The sequence below is a fragment of the Syngnathus scovelli genome, chromosome 15, assembly GCF_024217435.2.
Source record: "Syngnathus scovelli strain Florida chromosome 15, RoL_Ssco_1.2, whole genome shotgun sequence".
Classification (NCBI taxonomy): Eukaryota; Metazoa; Chordata; class Actinopteri; order Syngnathiformes; family Syngnathidae; genus Syngnathus; species Syngnathus scovelli.
The window spans coordinates 10,288,632-10,308,907 of record NC_090861.1 but is presented as its reverse complement, the minus strand read 5'-3'; the positions used below and the strand labels follow the sequence as shown (position 1 = coordinate 10,308,907).

At 45.5% G+C, this 20,276-nt stretch overlaps 1 protein-coding gene across 15 annotated transcripts in view; it reads left to right on the top strand.

Annotated features, from left to right (window-relative positions):
• phf14 (PHD finger protein 14) overlaps positions 1-20,276 on the top strand; it is a 260,453-nt gene that overhangs the window by 66,181 nt on the left and 173,996 nt on the right. For all 15 annotated transcript variants that reach the window (XR_007486408.2, XM_049743153.1, XM_049743155.2 and 12 more), the window contains exons 5-7: positions 4,200-4,359; positions 6,494-6,605; positions 8,104-8,241. Coding sequence is in view for 14 of the 15 variants with exons in the window: in XM_049743153.1 (XP_049599110.1) it covers positions 4,200-4,359; positions 6,494-6,605; positions 8,104-8,241 (410 nt within the window). In the remaining variant the exon portion in view is untranslated. The remainder of the gene's footprint in view (positions 1-4,199; positions 4,360-6,493; positions 6,606-8,103; positions 8,242-20,276) is intronic.

Below are 20,276 nucleotides of genomic sequence, written 5' to 3'. Positions count from 1 at the left end.
CCCCGATCCGGAGAGGGCATTCCACCCTTTTCCGATCGAGGACCATGGACTCGGATTTGGAGGTGCTGACCCTCATCCCGACCGCTTCACACTCGGCTGCGAACCGTTCCAGCGAGAGCTGGAGATCACGGCCTGAAGAAGCCAACAGCACCACGTCATCTGCAAAAAGCAGAGACGCGATGCTGAGTTCCCCAAACCGGACCCCCTCAACGCCTCGGCTGCGCCTAGAAATTCTGTCCATAAAAATTATGAATAGAATCGGTGACAAAGGGCAGCCTTGGCGGAGTCCAACCCTCACTGGGAACGAATCCGACTTACTGCCGGAAATGCGGACCAGGCTCTGGCATCGGTGATACAGGGACCGAACCGCCCTTATCAGTTGGCTCGGCACCCCGTACTCCCGAAGCACCCTCCACAGAACCTCCCGAGGGACACGGTCGAACGCCTTCTCCAAGTCCACAAAACACATGTGGACTGGTTGGGCAAACTCCCATGCACCCTCGAGGATCCTGCCGAGGGTGTAGAGCTGGTCCACTGTTCCACGGCCAGGACGAAAGCCACACTGCTCCTCCTGAATCCGAGGTTCGACCTCCCGACGGACCCTCCTCTCCAGCACCCCTGAATAGACCTTACCAGGGAGGCTGAGGAGTGTGATTCCCCTGTAATTGGAACACACCCTCCGGTCCCCCTTCTTAAAGAGGGGAACCACCACCCCAGTCTGCCAATCCAGAGGCACTGTCCCCGATGTCCACGCAACGTTGTAGAGGCGTGTCAGCCATGACAGCCCCACAACATCCAGAGCCTTTAAGAACTCTGGGCGGATCTCATCCACCCCCGGGGCCTTGCCACCGAGGAGTTTTTTAACTACCTCAGTGACTTCGACCCCAGAGATTGGAGAATCCGCCTCAGAGTCTCTAGGCCCTGCTTCCTCAATGGAAGGCGTGTAGGTGGAATTGAGGAGGTCTTCGAAGTATTCTCCCCACCGACTCACGACGTCCCGAGTCGAGGTCAGCAGCACGCCATCCCCACTGTAAACAGTGTTGACGTTGCACTGCTTCCCCCTCCTGAGACGCCGGATGGTGGACCAGAATTTCCTCGAAGCCGTCCGAAAGTCATTCTCCATGGCCTCACCGAACTCCTCCCACGCCCGGGTTTTTGCCTCAGCAACCGCCGAAGCCGCGTTCCGCTTGGCCATCCGGTACCCGTCAGCTGCCTCCGGAGTCCCGCAGGCCAAAACGGCCCGATAGGACTCCTTCTTCAGCTTGACGGCATCCCTTACCGCCGGTGTCCACCAGCGGGTTCGGGGGTTGCCGCCACGACAGGCACCAACGACCTTACGGCCACAGCTCCGGTCGGCCGCCTCAACAATGGAGGCGCGGAACATGGTCCACTCAGACTCAATGTCCCCCGCCTCCCCCGGGACGTGGGAAAAGCTTTGCCGGAGGTGGGAGTTGAAGCTCTTCCTGACAGGAGATTCTGCCAGACGTTCCCAGCAGACCCTCACAGAGCGTTTGGGTCTGCCAGGTCGGACCGGCATCTTCCCCCACCATCGGAGCCAACCCACCACCAGGTGGTGATCAGTTGACAGCTCCGCCCCTCTCTTCACCCGAGTGTCCAAAACATGCGGCCGCAAATCCGATGACACGACTACAAAGTCGATCATCGAACTGCGGCCTAGGGTGTCCTGGTGCCAAGTGCACACATGGACACCCTTATGTTTGAACATGGTGTTCATTATTGAAAATCCGTGTCGAGCACAGAAGTCCAACAATAGAACACCGCTCGGGTTCAGATCAGGGGGGCCGTTCCTCCCAATCACGCCCTTCCAGGTCTCACTGTCATTGCCCACGTGAGCATTGAAGTCACCCAGTAGAACGATAGAGTCCCCAGAAGGAGCGCTCTCCAGCACTTCCTCCAGGGACCCCAAGAAGGGTGGGTACTCTGAGCTGCTGTTTGGTGCATAGACACAAACAACAGTCAGGACCCGTCCCCCCACCCGAAGGCGGAGGGAGGCTACCCTCTCGTTCACCGGGGTGAACCCCAATGTGCAGGCGCCCAGCCGGGGGGCAATAAGTATACCCACACCTGCTCGACGCCTCTCACCGTGGGCAACTCCAGAGTGGAAGAGAGTCCAGCCCCTCTCGAGAGGGCTTGTACCGGAACCCAAACTGTGTGTGGAGGCTAGTCCGACTATATCTAGTCGGAATCTTTCTGCCTCGCACACCAGCTCGGGCTCCTTTCCAGCCAGAGAGGTGACATTCCATGTCCCAAGAGCCAGCTTCTGCAGCCGGGGATCAGACCGCCAAGGTCCCCGCCTTTGGCTGCCGCCCAGCTCACATTGCACCCGACCCCTTCGGCCCCTCCCACAGGTGGTGAGCCCATGGGAAGGGGGACCCACGTTTCCATTTCGGGCTATGCCCGGCCGGGCCCCATGGGCGAAGGCCCGGCCACCAGACGCTCGCCTTCGAGCCCCGCCTCCAGGCCTGGCTCCAGAGGGAGGCCCCGGTGACCCGCGTCCGGGCGAGGGAAAACTAAGTCCATTTATATTACTCATCATAAGGGGCTTGTGAGCCGTGCTTTGTCTGGCCCCTCACCTAGGACCCGTTTGCCATGGGTGACCCTACCAGGGGCATGAAGCCCCCGACAACATGGCTCCTAGGATCATAGGGGCACGCAAACCCCTCCACCACGATAAGGTGACGACTCGCGGAGGGGAGTGCGTAAAATACGGTATATTAAAATTTGATGTCTTATTGCATGCCACATATGTTATCTATGAGTTTTTTTGTTTACATTTTATCCATTAACAAGGAAGGGGCCAAATTTACTTCATCAAATGTCTGTTAAAAACAGCTGCCACTTAAGATTTCAAGTGTGTGCCCTCATATTATTGCTTCCTCGATGTGAAAAATGGATTTTAAATTCATTCTTTTCTAAATTTAAATGTGTTTGATGTATTTTAACATGCAGGGCAGTGTTTTTCGTTTCCACAAAACTGTTTATTGACTAAATGTTTTAAAACATTGTACAATCACTGTGATCAGTTTATTTTACGTATAATGCACTTAAATAAATGCTAAACTGAGTAAAAGTGTAAAAGGACAATTAATTTAATGTAAATATTTTTATAATTTATTTCTTCTTTGCATTAATACAAAGAAAAAAGGTGGACTTACTGTTAGTTCTATGTAACTTTGGAACGAGTTTACTGGTCTGGTCCCATTGAGATCAGATTAAGCTGTATGCGGCCCCCAGACCAAAATGAGTTTGTCATCCCTGGTATATTCTCTACATCTCCGGTTTGCTTTAGTTTGCATGTGAGGTGGAGGCTTTCTATGCTGTCTTTGTCAAAAGGTACGATACAAATCTTATGTATCCCTCCACCAGTTGAAATCCCTTTAAGTCAATCTAAAAAATAAATAAATAAAAAACATATATATATATAACAGACCCCTAGTATTTGTAAAGAAGTTTAGGCCATATTGAGACACTGCAAATGTTCAGAAAGGGCCATCTACGAACCAAAGAAAATGTAAAGAGACGAATAAAAGACTATGTTGCAATTCTTGCTTTTGATGGGCTTTCTTACTCGAACAAAGCAACCAATGGGCATGTAGAAAACTAAGTTTTTGATTTGTAAGTTTCTCATTGCTCAAAATGCCTAAAGGGTGGTTGACTGAATTAGAAGTTAGCGTCATCTCCCCAACAGAGGCAGACTGTTTTCATCCCTCATTTGTAATGACGACTATTGTCGCAGCTGTAATAGCTGTCATAGCAACCACCATCTCCACAGCAAGAACACTACTGACCTCAGGAAATTCGTAGAAGGATTTTACAATGGTTTTGCTTTTGCTTCTTTTGCCCCTGTTAGGCTTAATTTCTTTAATCAAGCAATTAGTAGCAACACTGCAGTGTCACCCTAGGTTGGCACGTTTTGATAAAAGTAAATTAGCAGATTGATTATCACAGACAGATGAGTGATTCTCGTGTTTGTACAGTACATGCCATGGTTCCTCGAACATAAATAATTTGGTCAACATTGAACTTCTCAAAGAAGTGAATTAAAGTAAATAGGAAAACAAAAGCAATTGGCTATTTATGTAAATAAAAGCAGAATCACAAATTGTACAATGTGTTGTGCTTTTAATGAGATGTAAGTTATATCTTTATTGCTATAACAAACATTTCTGTATTTTTAGGGTGTTACGGCGTTGATGGAGAGAGTGATTCTATAATGAGCTCAGCATCAGAGAACTCAACAGAACCTTGGTTTTGTGATGCCTGTAAGAATGGAGTGATGCCAAGCTGTGAGCTCTGCCCCAACCAGGATGGTATCTTCAAAGAGACAGATGCCGGGAGGTAGGTTACAGTAGCAGAAAGACTCATAGGAGAGATGCCATTTAAATGAAGCAAAAGAAATATATGCAGAATCAAATGAAAATGATATAGCCTGCCAAAGGTTATCGAAATTGTACTTGTGTTCAGTTGCAGAAGAGAAAATTTACTTAGGGAGGAGACCAGTTGAGGAATGAGAGGAGGAAGAGGAGAGATAGTGAAATAAACGTAATAAGAGAAAACAGCGTTATGAAGTGTGTAGCCACGTTATCGCTGATAATGCTCCTTAGCCAGCCCGCATCTGAATTTATTACTTCAGTAGGGCATGAAAAACACAGCAAATTAAAGTATGAAGCAGTTGCCTGCTAGAGATATTGTTCTCTATATTGGACTTTGGATTCCTTTCCCTTCAGTCTATATTTGAAATTTTGTGACACCAAACTGAAGCCTGTGGGTCAGGAGCACCCAAAATCTATGAGTAAATTTTTCACGTTTTAAAAAGTAGGAATTCCTTTTTGAGTTTGTTTTTAAATAACTGCTGCATAGTTGATTACTTACCGTATTTTTTGGAGTATAAGTCGCACCGGAGTATAAGTCACACCAGCCATAAAATGCTCAATAAAGGGGGAAAAACCCATATATAAGTCACACCTGAGTATAAGTCGCATTTTTGGGGGAAATTTATTTGACAAAATCCAACACCAAGAACAGACATTAATAGGCAACAGGCTGACCGGTACGGTATGCTAACGTTACATAAACACATAAAAGGGGAACTCAGAACGTGCCAGATGTAACATATTAAGAGTTATTCAAATAACTATAACTTAAATAAGTTTATTTAACCATCTGCGTCACTCCAAATCATTAAATCCATAGAAATCTTCGTCCTCTGTGTCACTTATAAACAACTCCGCTGACTCCGGAAGTAAATGCGGCGCTGACGTCAGACTCATCGTCAGTTGCGTTTCCAATAATTCCACAGGCCTATATAACTATATATAATCTGTATATCAAATAACTATAACATAAATAACAAGTTTATCGAACCAGCTGTGTCACTCCAAACCATTAAATCCATCGAAATCTTCGTCCACTGTGTTACTTATAAACAACTCAGCTGACTCCAGAAGTAGATGCGGCGCTGACGTCAGACTCATCGTCAGTTGCAGTTCCAATTATCCCACAGGCCTAGAGCGTCCTTATGCGGTTTAGTGTGAAAATAACATGTGAAGTGATATACTAGTAAGTAAGTAATATTTTAATGATCAAGTAATAATGTGTCTATAATTTCACATATAAGTCACTACCTATAGTCCGAAAAATACGGTAGATGTCGGCACAATTGACTGCAAAAAGCACATTTGATTAATTGGTTTTCAGCACATCTCACTTGTCACAAAGTAATTCACGCTTCTTAAACTTGGTCTCGGTGTTAATCTGTTCAAATGGCTCATATTTACTAACTTGTTGCACTTTGAACTCTGTCGATGCCATTCAGCCAGTTTGGTCCTCACTGGTCGGTTAAGCCTTACATCGGGCTTTGCAGACTTTGTTTAATATTTAGGCTTGCTCTAACTGTCGACCGTGTAAGCAAAATGTTTCCATCAACTACGTGCCACTTTTTTCCTCAAGAAGCCATGGACAAGTGGAGTTTTTTTTTCTCTCTGTGGGTCATTCTCACACTTCTTAATTATTTCACTGATTCTTCAAGATGATGTATTTGATTAGAATGTTTGCCGTTTGATGTGATTTTGCCTCATTCGATAAACAAATTTCATAAATCTGACCTGCAGGCGCTGAAGTTATGGAAACTGTTATTCATAATAACAGTGTCGTATTTAATTGATAGTTTTTTGGTGAAAAATATTTTTAAAGCTGTTAATAAATGCATTTGTTTTCAAAAAGGTTTTTTGAATATCCATGCTTTAGTATCTACTAAAAGTAAAAACATTTTATGCAATGACCTTTACTTGTCATTTATATTACTTCACACAAACACTACACCCATTTGCTCCTGGTTCGGCCCACCGGTCAAAATTTAGAACCCAATTCGGCCCGCAAGTCAAAAAGTTTGCCCACCCCTGAGTTAGACTGTAAGTAGTTTGTTCTTTGCACAAGTTTCAGCCAGTTTTATATTGTCAATCTATATTTTCAGATGGGTGCATGTGGTTTGTGCACTTTATGTTCCTGGGGTTGCATTTGGAGACATCGATAAACTCCGACCAGTGACTCTCACTGAGATGAACTATTCAAAATATGGGGCTAAGGCAAGTATTTTATTCCCATTTTTATGTCCAGTGCTGTGAAGAGTATTTCCCCTTTTCTGATTTGAGATCTTGTTTCATATTTATCACGCTTAAATATATTAAATTAAGCAAATGGAATATACTATCCAATTTGGTCAAGACAGGCACAAAGGGTGAATGGTGAGTAATAAGGGAGGCAGGTAGTTTTCTTCAGGTGGTCCACTTTTCTTTGTATTTTCCAAAAGGGAAAAAATACAAAGCAAAGCGCAAAATCTGCATTGAAGGATTGGCTAGGGAGCATGACTTCTCCACAATCAGCTTCGACAATGATCTTATGGGGGCCCTTTAATATGTTCAAGTCAATTGGGTAAAACTATTAGAACGCCACTGATTTATAATATTAGCTCGCTAATTGGCGTACACTCTGGACTATAAGCCGCACTTGATTATAAACCGCACGAGCAAAAATTAGGGGAAAAGCTTGTTTTTTTTTTCATACATAAGCCGCATCTGCCCACGAGTTATTTACAAAAAAAGACTGAGTTACTGAGTTACTGAGAGGCGTCTTCGTCTTCCTCCTGTGCACTGAAACCATCAAAGTCTTCCTCTTCAGTGTCGGATTGGAATAGCGTCAGATATACTTCGCCACACACTTTCTCAGCGACAACCATAATAAACTTAATGTGCAGGGAACACTAGAACACAACTAATACCAAATAAAATGGGACGGCTTACAGGGGTGAAGTTGGCAATGTGATACGAGCTAAACGTAGAACTCCAGTGTAGACGTGACTGGGAAATAAAGAAAGAAAAGGGTGACACAACAAGATGTCATCAACAATAGCCCAGTGCCCTCTAGTGACCGGAGGGAACCTCTATAGTGCATGAGCAGCTCTAGTTCCTTCGTTAAGAGCCACATCGACTCCCTGTAGCTTCGGCATCATAAAATCGGCATAATACGCATTTCTTTTGTCCCCCATAATGAGGTCTTAATCTCGTTCTGTCTCTTCTTTGTGTCAGTTATACAGCACTATTTGCCTGGCGGACGGACATGTGATCAACACACCACTCTTCTCCCCAGTGACCGTGTGTCTGGTCACATATCCCTCTGCCCAGCAAAGCGGTGCCGCACAGCAGCGCTCCACAGCCTTTTTACAAGTGTATGTGTATTAGTCATCTCAAAAATCACGAAAAATCCATAGATACGCCGCACTGGACGACAAGCCACAGGGTTCAAAGCTTGTGCAAAAAGTATCGGCTTATATTTCGGAAATTATGGTACTTGGTTTAGCTTTGGGAGATGTTAAAATTGTTTTGAATACCTGAAACATTTAAGTGTGATGAATCTGCACCACAATAAAACAGAAATATGCAAAATACTCATCTAGATAGACTATAAGTAAATTGCTGTTTCTTTTGACTGTACCCCAGGATTATTTGGTAAACAGTCTCCACCAGAATGGATCAGCACAGGTATTTTTTTTGTTTGAACATATTCAAACATGTGTTAATTTTTTAGGAGTGCAGTTTCTGCGAAGATAACCGCTTTGCCAGGACTGGTGTGTGCATTAGCTGTGATGCAGGGATGTGTCGGTCCTACTTCCATGTCACTTGTGCACAGAGAGAGGGGCTCCTGTCCGAAGCTGCTGCAGAAGAGGTGACGAAAACAACTGTAGTTAAAGAAAAAAAAGATAACATACTCTCATTGTAATACTATTGTGGGGTAAAAATGAAAAATGCCCTCTCCGGATCGGGGATGAGATCCTGCCCCAAGTGGAGGAGTTCAAGTATCTTGGGGTCTTGTTCACGAGCGAGGGCAGGATGGAGCGTGAGATCAACAGGCAGATCGGTGCAGTGTCGGCCGTGATGCGGACTCTGTACCGCTCCATCGTGGTGAAGAGAGAGCTGAGTCAAAAGGCAAATCTGTCAAATTTACCAGTTGATCTACGCTCCTACCCTCATCTACAGGGATGAGTTAGGCAAATGAAAAAAATACTGAAAAGTAGCCAGGGTCTGGGGGCCGCATGCCCCACTGGGTGGGTGACATGCCCCCCCACTTGCTGCATGAGGCCAGGGGCCGCAGCCCCCCCCCCCAATGGGGGCCGAAGTCGGCCAGGGGACACAGGCCCCCATTGGGGGCTGCAGGGGCCACAGGCCCCATTGGGGGCCACAGGGTGCCAGGGGCATCGCCCTGGAGGGGGCTCAGGGGGCAAAGCTCCCTGGAAACTCCTGGATTTTGGCAGTATAGCAACCCCAAAACCATTAATTTCAACACTCAATTTCAACAGTTTTGTTAAAAAAAACCAAGGTGAATATAATACAATCAAGCCTCGGTCTTCGACCACAATCCGTTCCAGAAGGCGGTTCGAGAAGCGAATCGGTCGAGTTCCGAATCTATTTTCACATTACAAATAATGTAAACATTTTAAATCCGTTCCAATACTTTTTTCATTTGCGCATTTTTGTCCGATCGCGCAACTGCAGCACACCGCCAAACGCACCGCCAAACGCACCGCCGAACACACCGCCGAACGCACCGCCGAACGCGCAACTGTAGCGCGTTGTCGACCGTGCAACTGCACTGCGCTGGTTGAATTATTGTGACAGAGCCATCGCTGAAATGTAGAAAATATTTTTAAACTCCTCATGTCCATCCATCCATCCATCCATCTTCTTCCGCTTATTCGGGGTCGGGTCGCGGGGGCAGCAGCTTCAGGAGGGACTCCCAGACTTCCCTCTCCCCAGCCACTTCATCCAGCTCATCCCGGGGGATCCCAAGGCAGTCTGAGGCCAGCTGAGAGACATAGTCTCTTCAGCGCATCCTGGGTCGTCCCCGGGGTCCCCTACCGGTGGGACATGCCCGGAACACCTCCCCAGGGAGGCGTCCAGGTGGCATCCTGATGAGATGCCCGAGCCACCACATCTGGCTCCTCTCAACATGGAGAAGTAGCGAATCTACTCCGAGCCTCTCTCGGATTACCGAGCTTCTCACCCTATCTCTAAGGGAGAGCCCGGACATCCTGCGGAGAAAACTCATTTCGGCCGCTTGTATCCGGGATCTCGTTCTTTCCGTCACGACCCATAGATCGTGACCATAGGTGAGGGTAGGAGCGTAAATCGACCGGTAAATCGAGAGCTTTGCCTTTTGGCTCAGCTCTCTCTTTACCACGACGGACCGGTACAGAGTCCGCATTACTGCCGATGCTGCACCGATCCGCCTGTCGATCTCGCGCTCCATCCTCCCCTCACTCGTGAACAAGACCGATCCGGAGAGGGCATTCCACTCTTTTCCGATCGAGGACCATGGACTCGGATTTGGAGGTGCTGACCCTCATCCAGACCGCGTCGAACCGCTCCAGTGAGAGCTGGAGATCACGGCCTGAAGAAGCCGACAGCACCACGTCGTCTGCAAAAAGCAGAGACGCAATGCTGAGGTCCCCAAACCGGACCCCCTCAACGCCTCGGCTGCGCCTATAAATTCTGTCCATAAAAATTATGAACAGAATCGGTGAAAAAGGGCAGCCTTGGCGGAGTCCAACCCACATTGGGAATGAATCCGACTTACTGCCAGAAATGCGGACCAAACTCTGGCATCGGTGATACAGGGACCGAACCGCCCTTATCAGTTGGCTCGGCACTCCGTACTCCCAAAGCACCCACCACAGAACCTCCCAAGGGACACGGTCGAACACCTTCTCCAAGTCCACAAAACACGTGGACTGGTTGGGCGAACTCCCATGCACCCTCAAGGATCCTGCTGAGGGTGTAGAGCTGGTCCACTGTTCCACGGCCAGGACGAAAGCCACACTGCTTCTCCTGAATCCGAGGTTCGACCTCCCGATGGACCCTCCTCTCCAGCACCACTGAATAGACCTTACCAGGGAGGCTGAGGAGTGTGATTTCCCTGTAATTGGAACACACCCTCCGGTCCCCCTTCTTAAAGAGGGGAACCACCACCCCTGTCTGCCAATCCAGAGGTACTGTCCTCGATGTCCACACAATGTTGTAGAGGCGTGTCAGCCATGACAGCCCCACAACATCCAGAGCCCTTAAGAACTCCGGGCGGATCTCATCCACCCCCGGGGCCTTGCCACCGAGGAGTTGTTTTAACTACCTCAGTGACTTAAATCCCAGAGATTGGAGAGTCCGCCTCAGAGTCCTGGTGTCGTTGGCGCGTTTGGTCAGGACCGCATGGAGCGCTTGCTTCAGGCCCTGGAACGAATTGCGGAAGGGGGCCGTTTCACCCCGCCCGACAGACTGCTACCTGTTTCCCCTGCCGGGGAAGTTGTGAAAATGTTTGACTCTGAGGACGAGATGCCAATGTAGCTGGTGCGGGGCAAGGCGATTTTGTCGCCTGGTCCTAAATCCGAGAAGGGGGTGTCGAGTTACATGGTGGATAGGATGGTAAAAGATGGTGCGTGAGTGTGTATTGGATTTGGCCCAGACGAATTGGCTAAGATGAAATAACAAATTTCAAAGCTTGACATGGAAGACCTGAAGAAGGGGGCCTTAGTAGCACCTTTTGTTGTACCTCCGTTCAAACTCGACAATGTAGTCCGCTATTGAAATGCCCGTGTCTTTCGGTATCCGGTCGAACTCCGTATATGCCTCGTATTGGTGGTCCTTTTCTTCTTTCAAAAACACGTAGTCCAGTTTTCTCAAAAGTGTAGTCATTCCATCGTCTGTATTCAAATCCCCAGCGCGCTGTCTCTCGCTCTTCCAGTTAGCGACAAGGCAACCGCCAAAGCCTGCTTCTTTTTATCGAAGTCCGTAACAAGTCTCCATATTTTGACTTAAATTTTCCAACTTTCGTAAGACTTTTTCTCATCAAACGCTGGCGGAACTTTGTAATTACCAGCGGCCATCCTCTGCTACCTTGTGAAGTTGAATAATGACGATAACAACAACTGTGCGTCTCACTAGACTTTACTTGTACACTTCAACAAAGTGACTCCATTACAACAACCGAATCATTTCCTTGACTCCCGACATGCAACGCATCTGCACATGCACAATAGGAAAAGCATATAACAAATGCATATAGCAAAAGCATAGTAGGAAAAGCATAACAGACAAGAGTGGTGGATGATCGCAGAATCCTTTCCATGGTGAAGGAAAACCCCTTCACAACATCCAGTCATGTGAAGAACACTCTCCAGGAAGTAGGTGTATTATCAGTATTTAAGTATACCATAAAGAGAAGACTTCATGAGAGTAAATACAGAGGATTCACCACAAAGTGCGAACCATTAATCAGTCTCAAAAACAGAAAGGCCAGAAAAACATCTGAAGAAGCCAGCCCAGTTCTGGAACAGAATTCTTTGGACAGATGAGACTAAGATCAACCCGTACCAGAATGATGGGAAGAAAAAAGTTTGGAGAAGAATTGGAACAGCTCATGATCCTTAGCACATGACATCTTCTGTCGCAGTGTGATGGCGTGTGTATGCATGGCTTCCAATGGCACTGGGTCACGTGTTTATTGATGATGTGACAAAAGACAAGCAGACGGATGAATTCTGATGTCTATAGGGGTATACTTTCTGCTCAGATTCAGCCAAATGCAGCAAAGTTGATCGGACCACGCTTCACGGTACAGATGGACGATGTCTCTTTCTTCTGCCTGTTATCAGGCTTATAGCAGACCAGAGGGACCTGGTAAAGTTTGAGCTTTGTTGTAGTAGTCTGTCATAAAAACAATATTTTCTACACTCAATTGTTTATTGACCTTGTTTCTGTAGGCTTTATATTTAGTTGTCAGGTCTAAATACCATCATACATTAATCCACACGCTGGAAACAAAGAGGAGAAGACAACCAGTATTCCTTTTGCTCGCGAGGAGAATTACCGTAATTTTCGGACTAAAAGTCGCTTCGGAATATAGGTCGCATTAGCCATAAAATGCACAATAACGTGGAAAAAAAACATGTATAAGTCGCTCCCGAGTACAAGTCGCATTTTGGAGGAAATGTATTCGACAAAATCCAACACCAAGAACAGACATGAACGAGCAACAACAGGCTAAACGATAGGTATGCTAACATGACATAAACACAAACGAAGAGCTGAGAACGGGCCTGACGTAACATTCAGAGTTATTTAAATAACTATTACATAAATAACAAGTTTATAAAACCATCTGTGTCACTTCAATTCATTAAATCCATCGATCGTCCTTTATGGAAACGATGTCGCGTGTGTGCCGCGCCGCTGACGTCTAAATATTCTAAATATTCCACAGACCCATATAACGATATGTAAAGTATATATCAAATAATTATCACATAAACAACAATATAATCAAACCATCTGTGTCACTCCAAATAATTAAATCCATCGATCAAATTCCTCGTCCTTTGTCAACAACGCCGCACGTGCACCCTGACGTCAGCTTCATCGTTATTCCACAGATATAGTATATAACTATATTGTAGCGATAACAAAGTACAAGGAAAGACGTGGGTTTGGTAAACGTCTCTTTATTTAACAAAACAAGAGTTCAACGAGCCAACAAGTACTGAACTGTAACGATGAAAACATATACAAGTTGCTATACGAAGTAAAATATATCAAATAACTATAACATAAATAGTTCACCACCACACGGCCCCAAGCACCGGCGTGGACTTCCATCCCCGGAGGTGGCACTTCCAGCCACGGAGGTGGAAGAGAGCTTCATAGAATAGGACCGGGCGTGCGTAAAAGCCATGTCCGAGCCCCATCCACCGTCCCCGGACAGCCACCCGGCCGAGCGCCGGCCCATGACTTCCATCCACGGAGGTGAAAGAGAGCTCCGTAGATTAGGACTGGGCGTGCGTAAAAGCCATAATAGTTTTTCAAACCTTCTGTGTCACTCCAAATCATTAAATCCTTCAAACTCTTCATCCTCCGTGTCACTTACAAACAAAGCCGCTGATGATGCCGGTAGTACGTGGGGCCCTTCGTCATCCCGTGATCGAATCTTTGTCCTTTATGTAAACAACCGCCGCGCCACGCCACTGACGTCACTTGCAATTCAAATTACAGTAATCCCTTGCTACATCGCGGTTCGTTTATCGCAGTTTAACTTTTTTTTTTTTTTTTTTATTTTGAAAATTTGTGAAAAAAATTCACATATGTCGCTCCTCAATATAAGTCGCACCCCCTCAACCAAACTATGAAAAAAAAAGCGACTTATAGTCCGAAAATTACGGTACGTAGAAGGCCCAGTTACAGTCCTCCACCAATTCTGGACTCCTCTTCCGCTATCTCCTCTTTTTATTTTGGGTTGCCCTGGTTACAAGAGGCGTTGCTACACTAAAGGGAGGGGAGATTGTGGCTGTAGCAACGCTGATTAGCTAACTAAAAGATGTGTGGTGCGAGGCCTTGGCCGATCCGTGACCCCAGAATGCGGAGTCTGTCCTTAGTTGTTTGGCAGCCTCGTCCTAGGCTGCGATCTCCAAACGTGCTGGGTGCTGTGTCCCTTTAAAACAACGCTCTAGACTTTCTTGCTAAGTATCACACAATAATAATGATGAGTAAATAATCAGACACCTCTCGTGCATACACTCCAACAAACGTTAAGTAGATGAGGTAACTTGCATGAAGTTTCCTTAAAGAAACATTGAGTACATATGGGATAACTTAAAAACTGTCCCGGTCAACAACAATTTATGAATAGAAACTACAAGGTATAAAAGTGAAAGAACTTCTCTTGAACTAAACAAAGAACAAAGGTGTTCTGTTCATACGTAACTAGTGAGGGCCTCTCACAGATAAGAAATGGAAGGGAGTATAAGAACTCCCTAGAGCCAGACAGATATATTGGCTTGAGCAAAGATATGAGACCTCCGGTTCAGGTCGACCAGCGCTTCTGCAAAACTACCGTATTTGCCGGTGTATTGGTCGACCTTTTTCGATCCAAAATCGACCGAAAAAAATCGACCTCGACTTATACACCGAGTCATAAAATTTAACTTCGTATTCATCGCTTCAAATGTGATGGTAACCAAGGCCGTTTCTCATGCATCTCATTGTGCGTTGCACTTAGAAAATTTGAACCGGGCGGCGTGCGCGAGTGCGCGGCCCGCTGGAAGTCGAATGAGGCGCCGTGACCACCTCCGCGGTGCTTATAAACAGCCGATCCGCTCGGCGGGGGCTATTTTCGGCCACTTGGCTCGTGCGCACGGCCTCCCGGATGTGCCGGGCGGGTGCGCGAGCTCGCCGGCCGCTGGAAGTCGAATGAGGCGCCGCGACCACCTCCGCGGTGCTTATAAACAGCCGATCCGCTCGGCGGGGGCTATTTTCGGCCACTTGGCTCGTGCGCACGGCCTCCCGGATGTGCCGGGCGGGTGCGCGAGCTCGCCGGCCGCTGGAAGTCCAATGAGGCGCCGCGATCTCCTGCGCGGTGCTTATAAAGTGCCGATCCGCTCGGCTTGGAGCTATTTCCGACCTCCCGTTGGTGCCGGGCGGCGTGCGCGAGCTCGCCGGCCGCGATCTCCTGCGCGGTGCTTATAAAGTGCCGATCCGCTCGGCTTGGAGCTATTTCCGACCTCCCGTTGGTGCCGGGCGGCGTGCGCGAGCTCGCCGGCCGCGATCTCCTGCGCGGTGCTTATAAAGTGCCGATCCGCTCGGCTTGGAGCTATTTCCGACCTCCCGTTGGTGCCGGGCGGCGTGCGCGAGCTCGCCGGCCGCGATCTCCTCCGCGGTGCTTATAAAGTCCCGATCCGCTCGGCTTGGAGCTATTTCCGACCTCCCGTTGGTGCCGGGCAGCGTGCGCGAGCTCGCCGGCCGCGATCTCCTCCGCGGTGCTTATAAAGTGCCGATCCGCTCGGCTTGGAGCTATTTCCGACCTCCCGTTGGTGCCGGGCGGCGTGCGCGAGCTCGCCGGCCGCGATCTCCTCCGCGGTGCTTATAAAGTGCCGATCCGCTCGGCTTGGAGCTATTTCCGACCTCCCGTTGGTGCCGGGCGGCGTGCGCGAGCTCGCCGGCCGCGATCTCCTGCGCGGTGCTTATAAACAGCCGCATGCGCACGGCCTCCCGGAATTTGAACACATTTCGTCAATAAATTTCGCATATTGAATTTTGAAGTTTAATACAATGCAACAATTGAGCTCGACTTATACAAAGGATATATCATAAAATTGTAAATTTCCGTCGAATTTTAGGGGGTCGACTTATACACCGAGTCGACCTGTACACCGGCAAATACGGTAATTTTAACATTAGTGTTGGTTCACTTTTTTCCTTCAAATAGTTTTTATATAGGAGTTTTTTCTTTTTGCAGGCTTTCACTAAAGTTTTACTCATCCATCGCACAGATTTATTTTGTTGTTGTACCTTGATTATAGGGCAGGTAATATTGGTCATATAGTGGCAGCAGGATTTTCAAGAAACTCTCATATGCTGAATTTACATCAGTTTCCTTGTAAACCGTGCTCCAATCCTGTATGTGTAGTTTATTTTCTAAATCTTTTATTGCCTTTTCATTTTGTGTTCTTCTGCAAAGGGCTTCAGTAGGATGTATGCCTGTTGTTTTCGTAGTCCAAGATTGAAAAGACTGGGAGGTGCCCCGTGATGGCACTTACCAGAATACCACTTGCGGTTTCTTTAACAATACATTTGTGAAAATGTTGTCTATTAGGGTGGCACTGCTCTCTATGATTCTTGTGGGTTTGTTGATCAATGGTTGAAAACCGAATGAGGACATCAAACGATTGCCCATTCGGTCACTCAGCCCTTCAGTCAGTCACTCAATGAATCACTCAATCAATCAATAAACCAATCAATCAATCAATCAATCAATCAATCAATCAATCAATCAATCAATCAATCAATCAATCAATCAATCAATCAATCAATCAATCAATCAACCAATCAATCAATCAATCAATCAGGTGTTAACTAATTTGTAATTGTATTGCAAGCAATTTAAACTCTAATGGAATATGATGATGTCCATATCTGTTTTATCAAATTCTAATCCTACTTTACCTTTGTATAAGGCATAGGTGTCAAACTCAAGGCCTGGGGGCCAGATACAGCCCGCCACATGATTTTATGCAGCCCGCGAAGACAAATTGTGCTTTTTATTCACGTGTCATTACTCGAATTGCAAATTGTCTTCACTTTTAATAATATTTGATTTTTAAATATTAGACCAGTTTTTATTTGTCTGATTTGAAAGCACATATTATAGTTATTTAAGTGCAGGCGGCTCGGTGGCGCACTGGGTAGCACGTCCGCCTCACAGTTAGGAGGGTGCGGGTTCGATTCCACCTCCGGCCCTCCCTGTGTGGAGTTTGCATGTTCTCCCCGAGCCCGCGTGGGTTTTCTCCGGGCACTCCGGTTTCCTCCCACATCCCAAAAACATGCTTGGTAGGCCGATTGATCACTCCAAATTGTCCCTAGGTGTGAGTGTGAGTGCGAGTGCGAATGGTTGTTTGTCTCTGTGTGCCCTGCGATTGGCTGGCAACCGGTTCAGGGTGTCCCCCGCCTACTGCCCGATGACGGCTGGGATAGGCTCCAGCACGCCCGCGACCCCCGTGGGGACTAAGCGGTTCAGAAAATGGATGGATGGATGGATGGATGATTTGAAAGCAAGTTACTTGCCAGTTTGTTTTGTAGCTTTTACTCTATATAATGTGAGGTGCTCACACATTTATTTGGGTAGGACAGTCATACCGGTCCTCCGAAAGAAGCTATGACTACACTGCGGCCCGTGAACAAATGAGTTTGATCCCCCTGGTACAAGGGATAGCCTTCTCATTGATCAATCACGTATCTTAAATCATGCTTTTCCTCCTTTGAAGCGACTATGTACTTCAAACCCAAACGGCACCATTTTATAGGGAAAAAACTTGTCGAATCTATTTGTTTCCGACATAATACTTCCGCAATCATCTTAAATTTGTTCAGTTTATCAATCCCTTCCATTGTTTATCCTGCAAATGAATCACGTGAATAATGTGTTATTCAAACTTTAACGCCTGTCCCCAATTCGTTTGGAGTCTGTATGTTATTGTTCTAATTTTTTACATTTAATACTCTCCCACCTATTTGATCCTATCTTGTGAAGGTCTACAGTTTATTATAAGCTATTTTGAAACTCTTCACACTTGTTACCAGGCTTTGGCTCCATCTCATGATGTTGTCTCCCATTCACTTCATTTCTGCCAAGCTGCTTCTTCTCCTCCGTCCAGCATGTTGAAGACTTAAAAACCATCAAATCTGAAAACACTTAAAATCTCACAATTCCCCCCTTTTTTTTTTTTTTTTTCTACCTCCCCCTTTTGACACATTGTTAAAAAGTAAAAATAACAATGTCCATGGTGACATACCCATCGCCAGCTGGACTTCGGTGTACCTCCAGATGCCATCCTAGCCTGGAATCACCAATTCTCAGTCCCTGAAACTCGACTGGCAGCATCTCACATGGCTGTATGAACAAAAGCCACCACCCACCTGTAGCTGCGCATGCAGCTCTCCGTACAATAAACATCCATAATACCAAAAAAATAAAATTCATAATGATAAAAATAATAATCCCCACACACGCATGAAATAGAAAATTGGAGCCTGCCGAGCCTGTCATGAAACCGATCACATTTACAAACTCATTATAAAAAGTAAGGGGTTAGTTGTTAATGCATGTTCACAGACATGACACAAAATTCTCCAAGACTGCAGTTGACAACCTGCAAAGTAAACGCAAGTTTAACAAATAAAGCACAATCTGCTCCCTGGGTTGCTGTTAGAGGCTGCAATACAATTAGGTAAAACATCAAAACAAAGCAAGTCATCACAAATTCCGTCACATACATTTCGTCACACTGTCAGGTTGTTGTCATACACTGTCTTGGCTCAGAGTCTTGACTGTCAATGCTGGTATAGTCACGTCTGGTCACAATCTTGAAATGGGCCTTCTCCATTGAAGTATTTTGTTGTCAATGGTGCCCCAGAGTAATCCTAAACCCATATTTAGTCCAAAATGAGCCTTGATCAATCTTGCTTTTTCAAATCTGTAGTATCTCTATATTTTTCAGGTGAGAGGAATGTTATCCTCTGCTGTGATCACATCACCCCAACCTTGAATCATGTTAACCATTCACAATACACAAACCCCATCCCAAGTACAGACTTGACATTCATACAGCATTACAGACAAACTGTCATCCCACAACACACACATAAAACATACAATATTAAATTGTAAAAACAACCCTCCCTACGCAAAATTTTCTCCTCAATTAAAATTTCCCTTTTTTATTTTAAATCCAAAATTAATATCTAATTGTCTGGTCTCCTGTCCTCACATCGTTTGCCAATATGCATAATACTGGAACATGATTTAACTCCCCATTTAGTTTGCTCACATCTCACACTTAGACTATTTGACACTTTGTGTTGAGCTGTAACTTCAATATTTCCACCTTCCCATATTTCTTCCACTAAACAGTTCCATTTTGCTTTCAGTTTAAATTCATCCCTCCAAATAACTACCTCTGGCAAAGAACCAAAAATTTTTAGAGCACTCCCTTTTACTGTTACCTTGTTCCTTCATCTTCTCACAAGCATTACTGACCCTCCTAAGAAATAATGATACTGAAAATAATGTTTAAAAAATATACACAGCTTCCTCCTGCCACTTACACTATAACCTTGGATTATCGTTCTCATTTTTTGTTGATGCCAATTCTTAGAATTAAAAAGAAATACTTACTCTTGATAATTGAGTCGCGCTATATCACAAATTTTGAAAACCTTCCATGTTCCCCCTTTGTACCTATCAAAAGCAATTAGAAATATTTTTGCTGTCATGATCATCATTGTGGCCCTCACACTTATTGTTCTTGTATTTTAAATTGGCAATTTTTGTACATTTGGAGCCCTTTGAGACTTGCTTGTGAGCTATATAAATAAATTTGAATTGCCTTGACTTTATTATTATTCAACTTCTTCTGCATTCTTCTTCCTTTTATTTTATTTTTATCTTAACTACTTCCACATAATTCATCTGATTTATTCCATTACACTTTTAACCTCCTAGATTCAAATTCAAATTTCACATCCTCACTTCCAACATTGCGGTAAAATTTTGCAAAATTTCATTTTTTCCCTTCGAATTTCTTCTAGTTTTCCTTTTTTTTTTTTTTTTTTTTTTTCCACTGACTCAACCCATTTCAATTTTTCAACGGTTCATCCTATTCCAAAACTTCTCACTTGTGGAAAATTTCAAATTTTCAACTTTAAAATTCACGCCCAATTTTACAAAATTCTTTCTATATTTTTATCAATTTTCTAGCCAATTCGACACGTTCCAAATTTAAACATAATCTTGTAGCTTTCCCCGAATTTGTATTCAGCCTCTTCGCTTTCACACGCAATTTCTACAGAAATGAATAATTCTAGTTATTATTGTTAATCACCTGTGGCCCTCGTAAGGACAAGCCGCACCAGTAATGGATGGATGGATGGATGGATTGTTAATCCTAACCCCAAGTGCCTATCATAAATTGCCATTTAAATCAATTGTCGCAAGGGTCATGTCATTGTATTGGTTATTTAAAGCCCTACTGTATTACTATTTTGCTGACTATCCAGAATTCCAACTTTCTTATGGCCCCTCACCCCTTCAAGCTGAAATATGCATCCTATAAATCAGTCGCAGTGGATGTGTAATTAAATTCTGTTGTTTTGATAAAGGTCAATTAA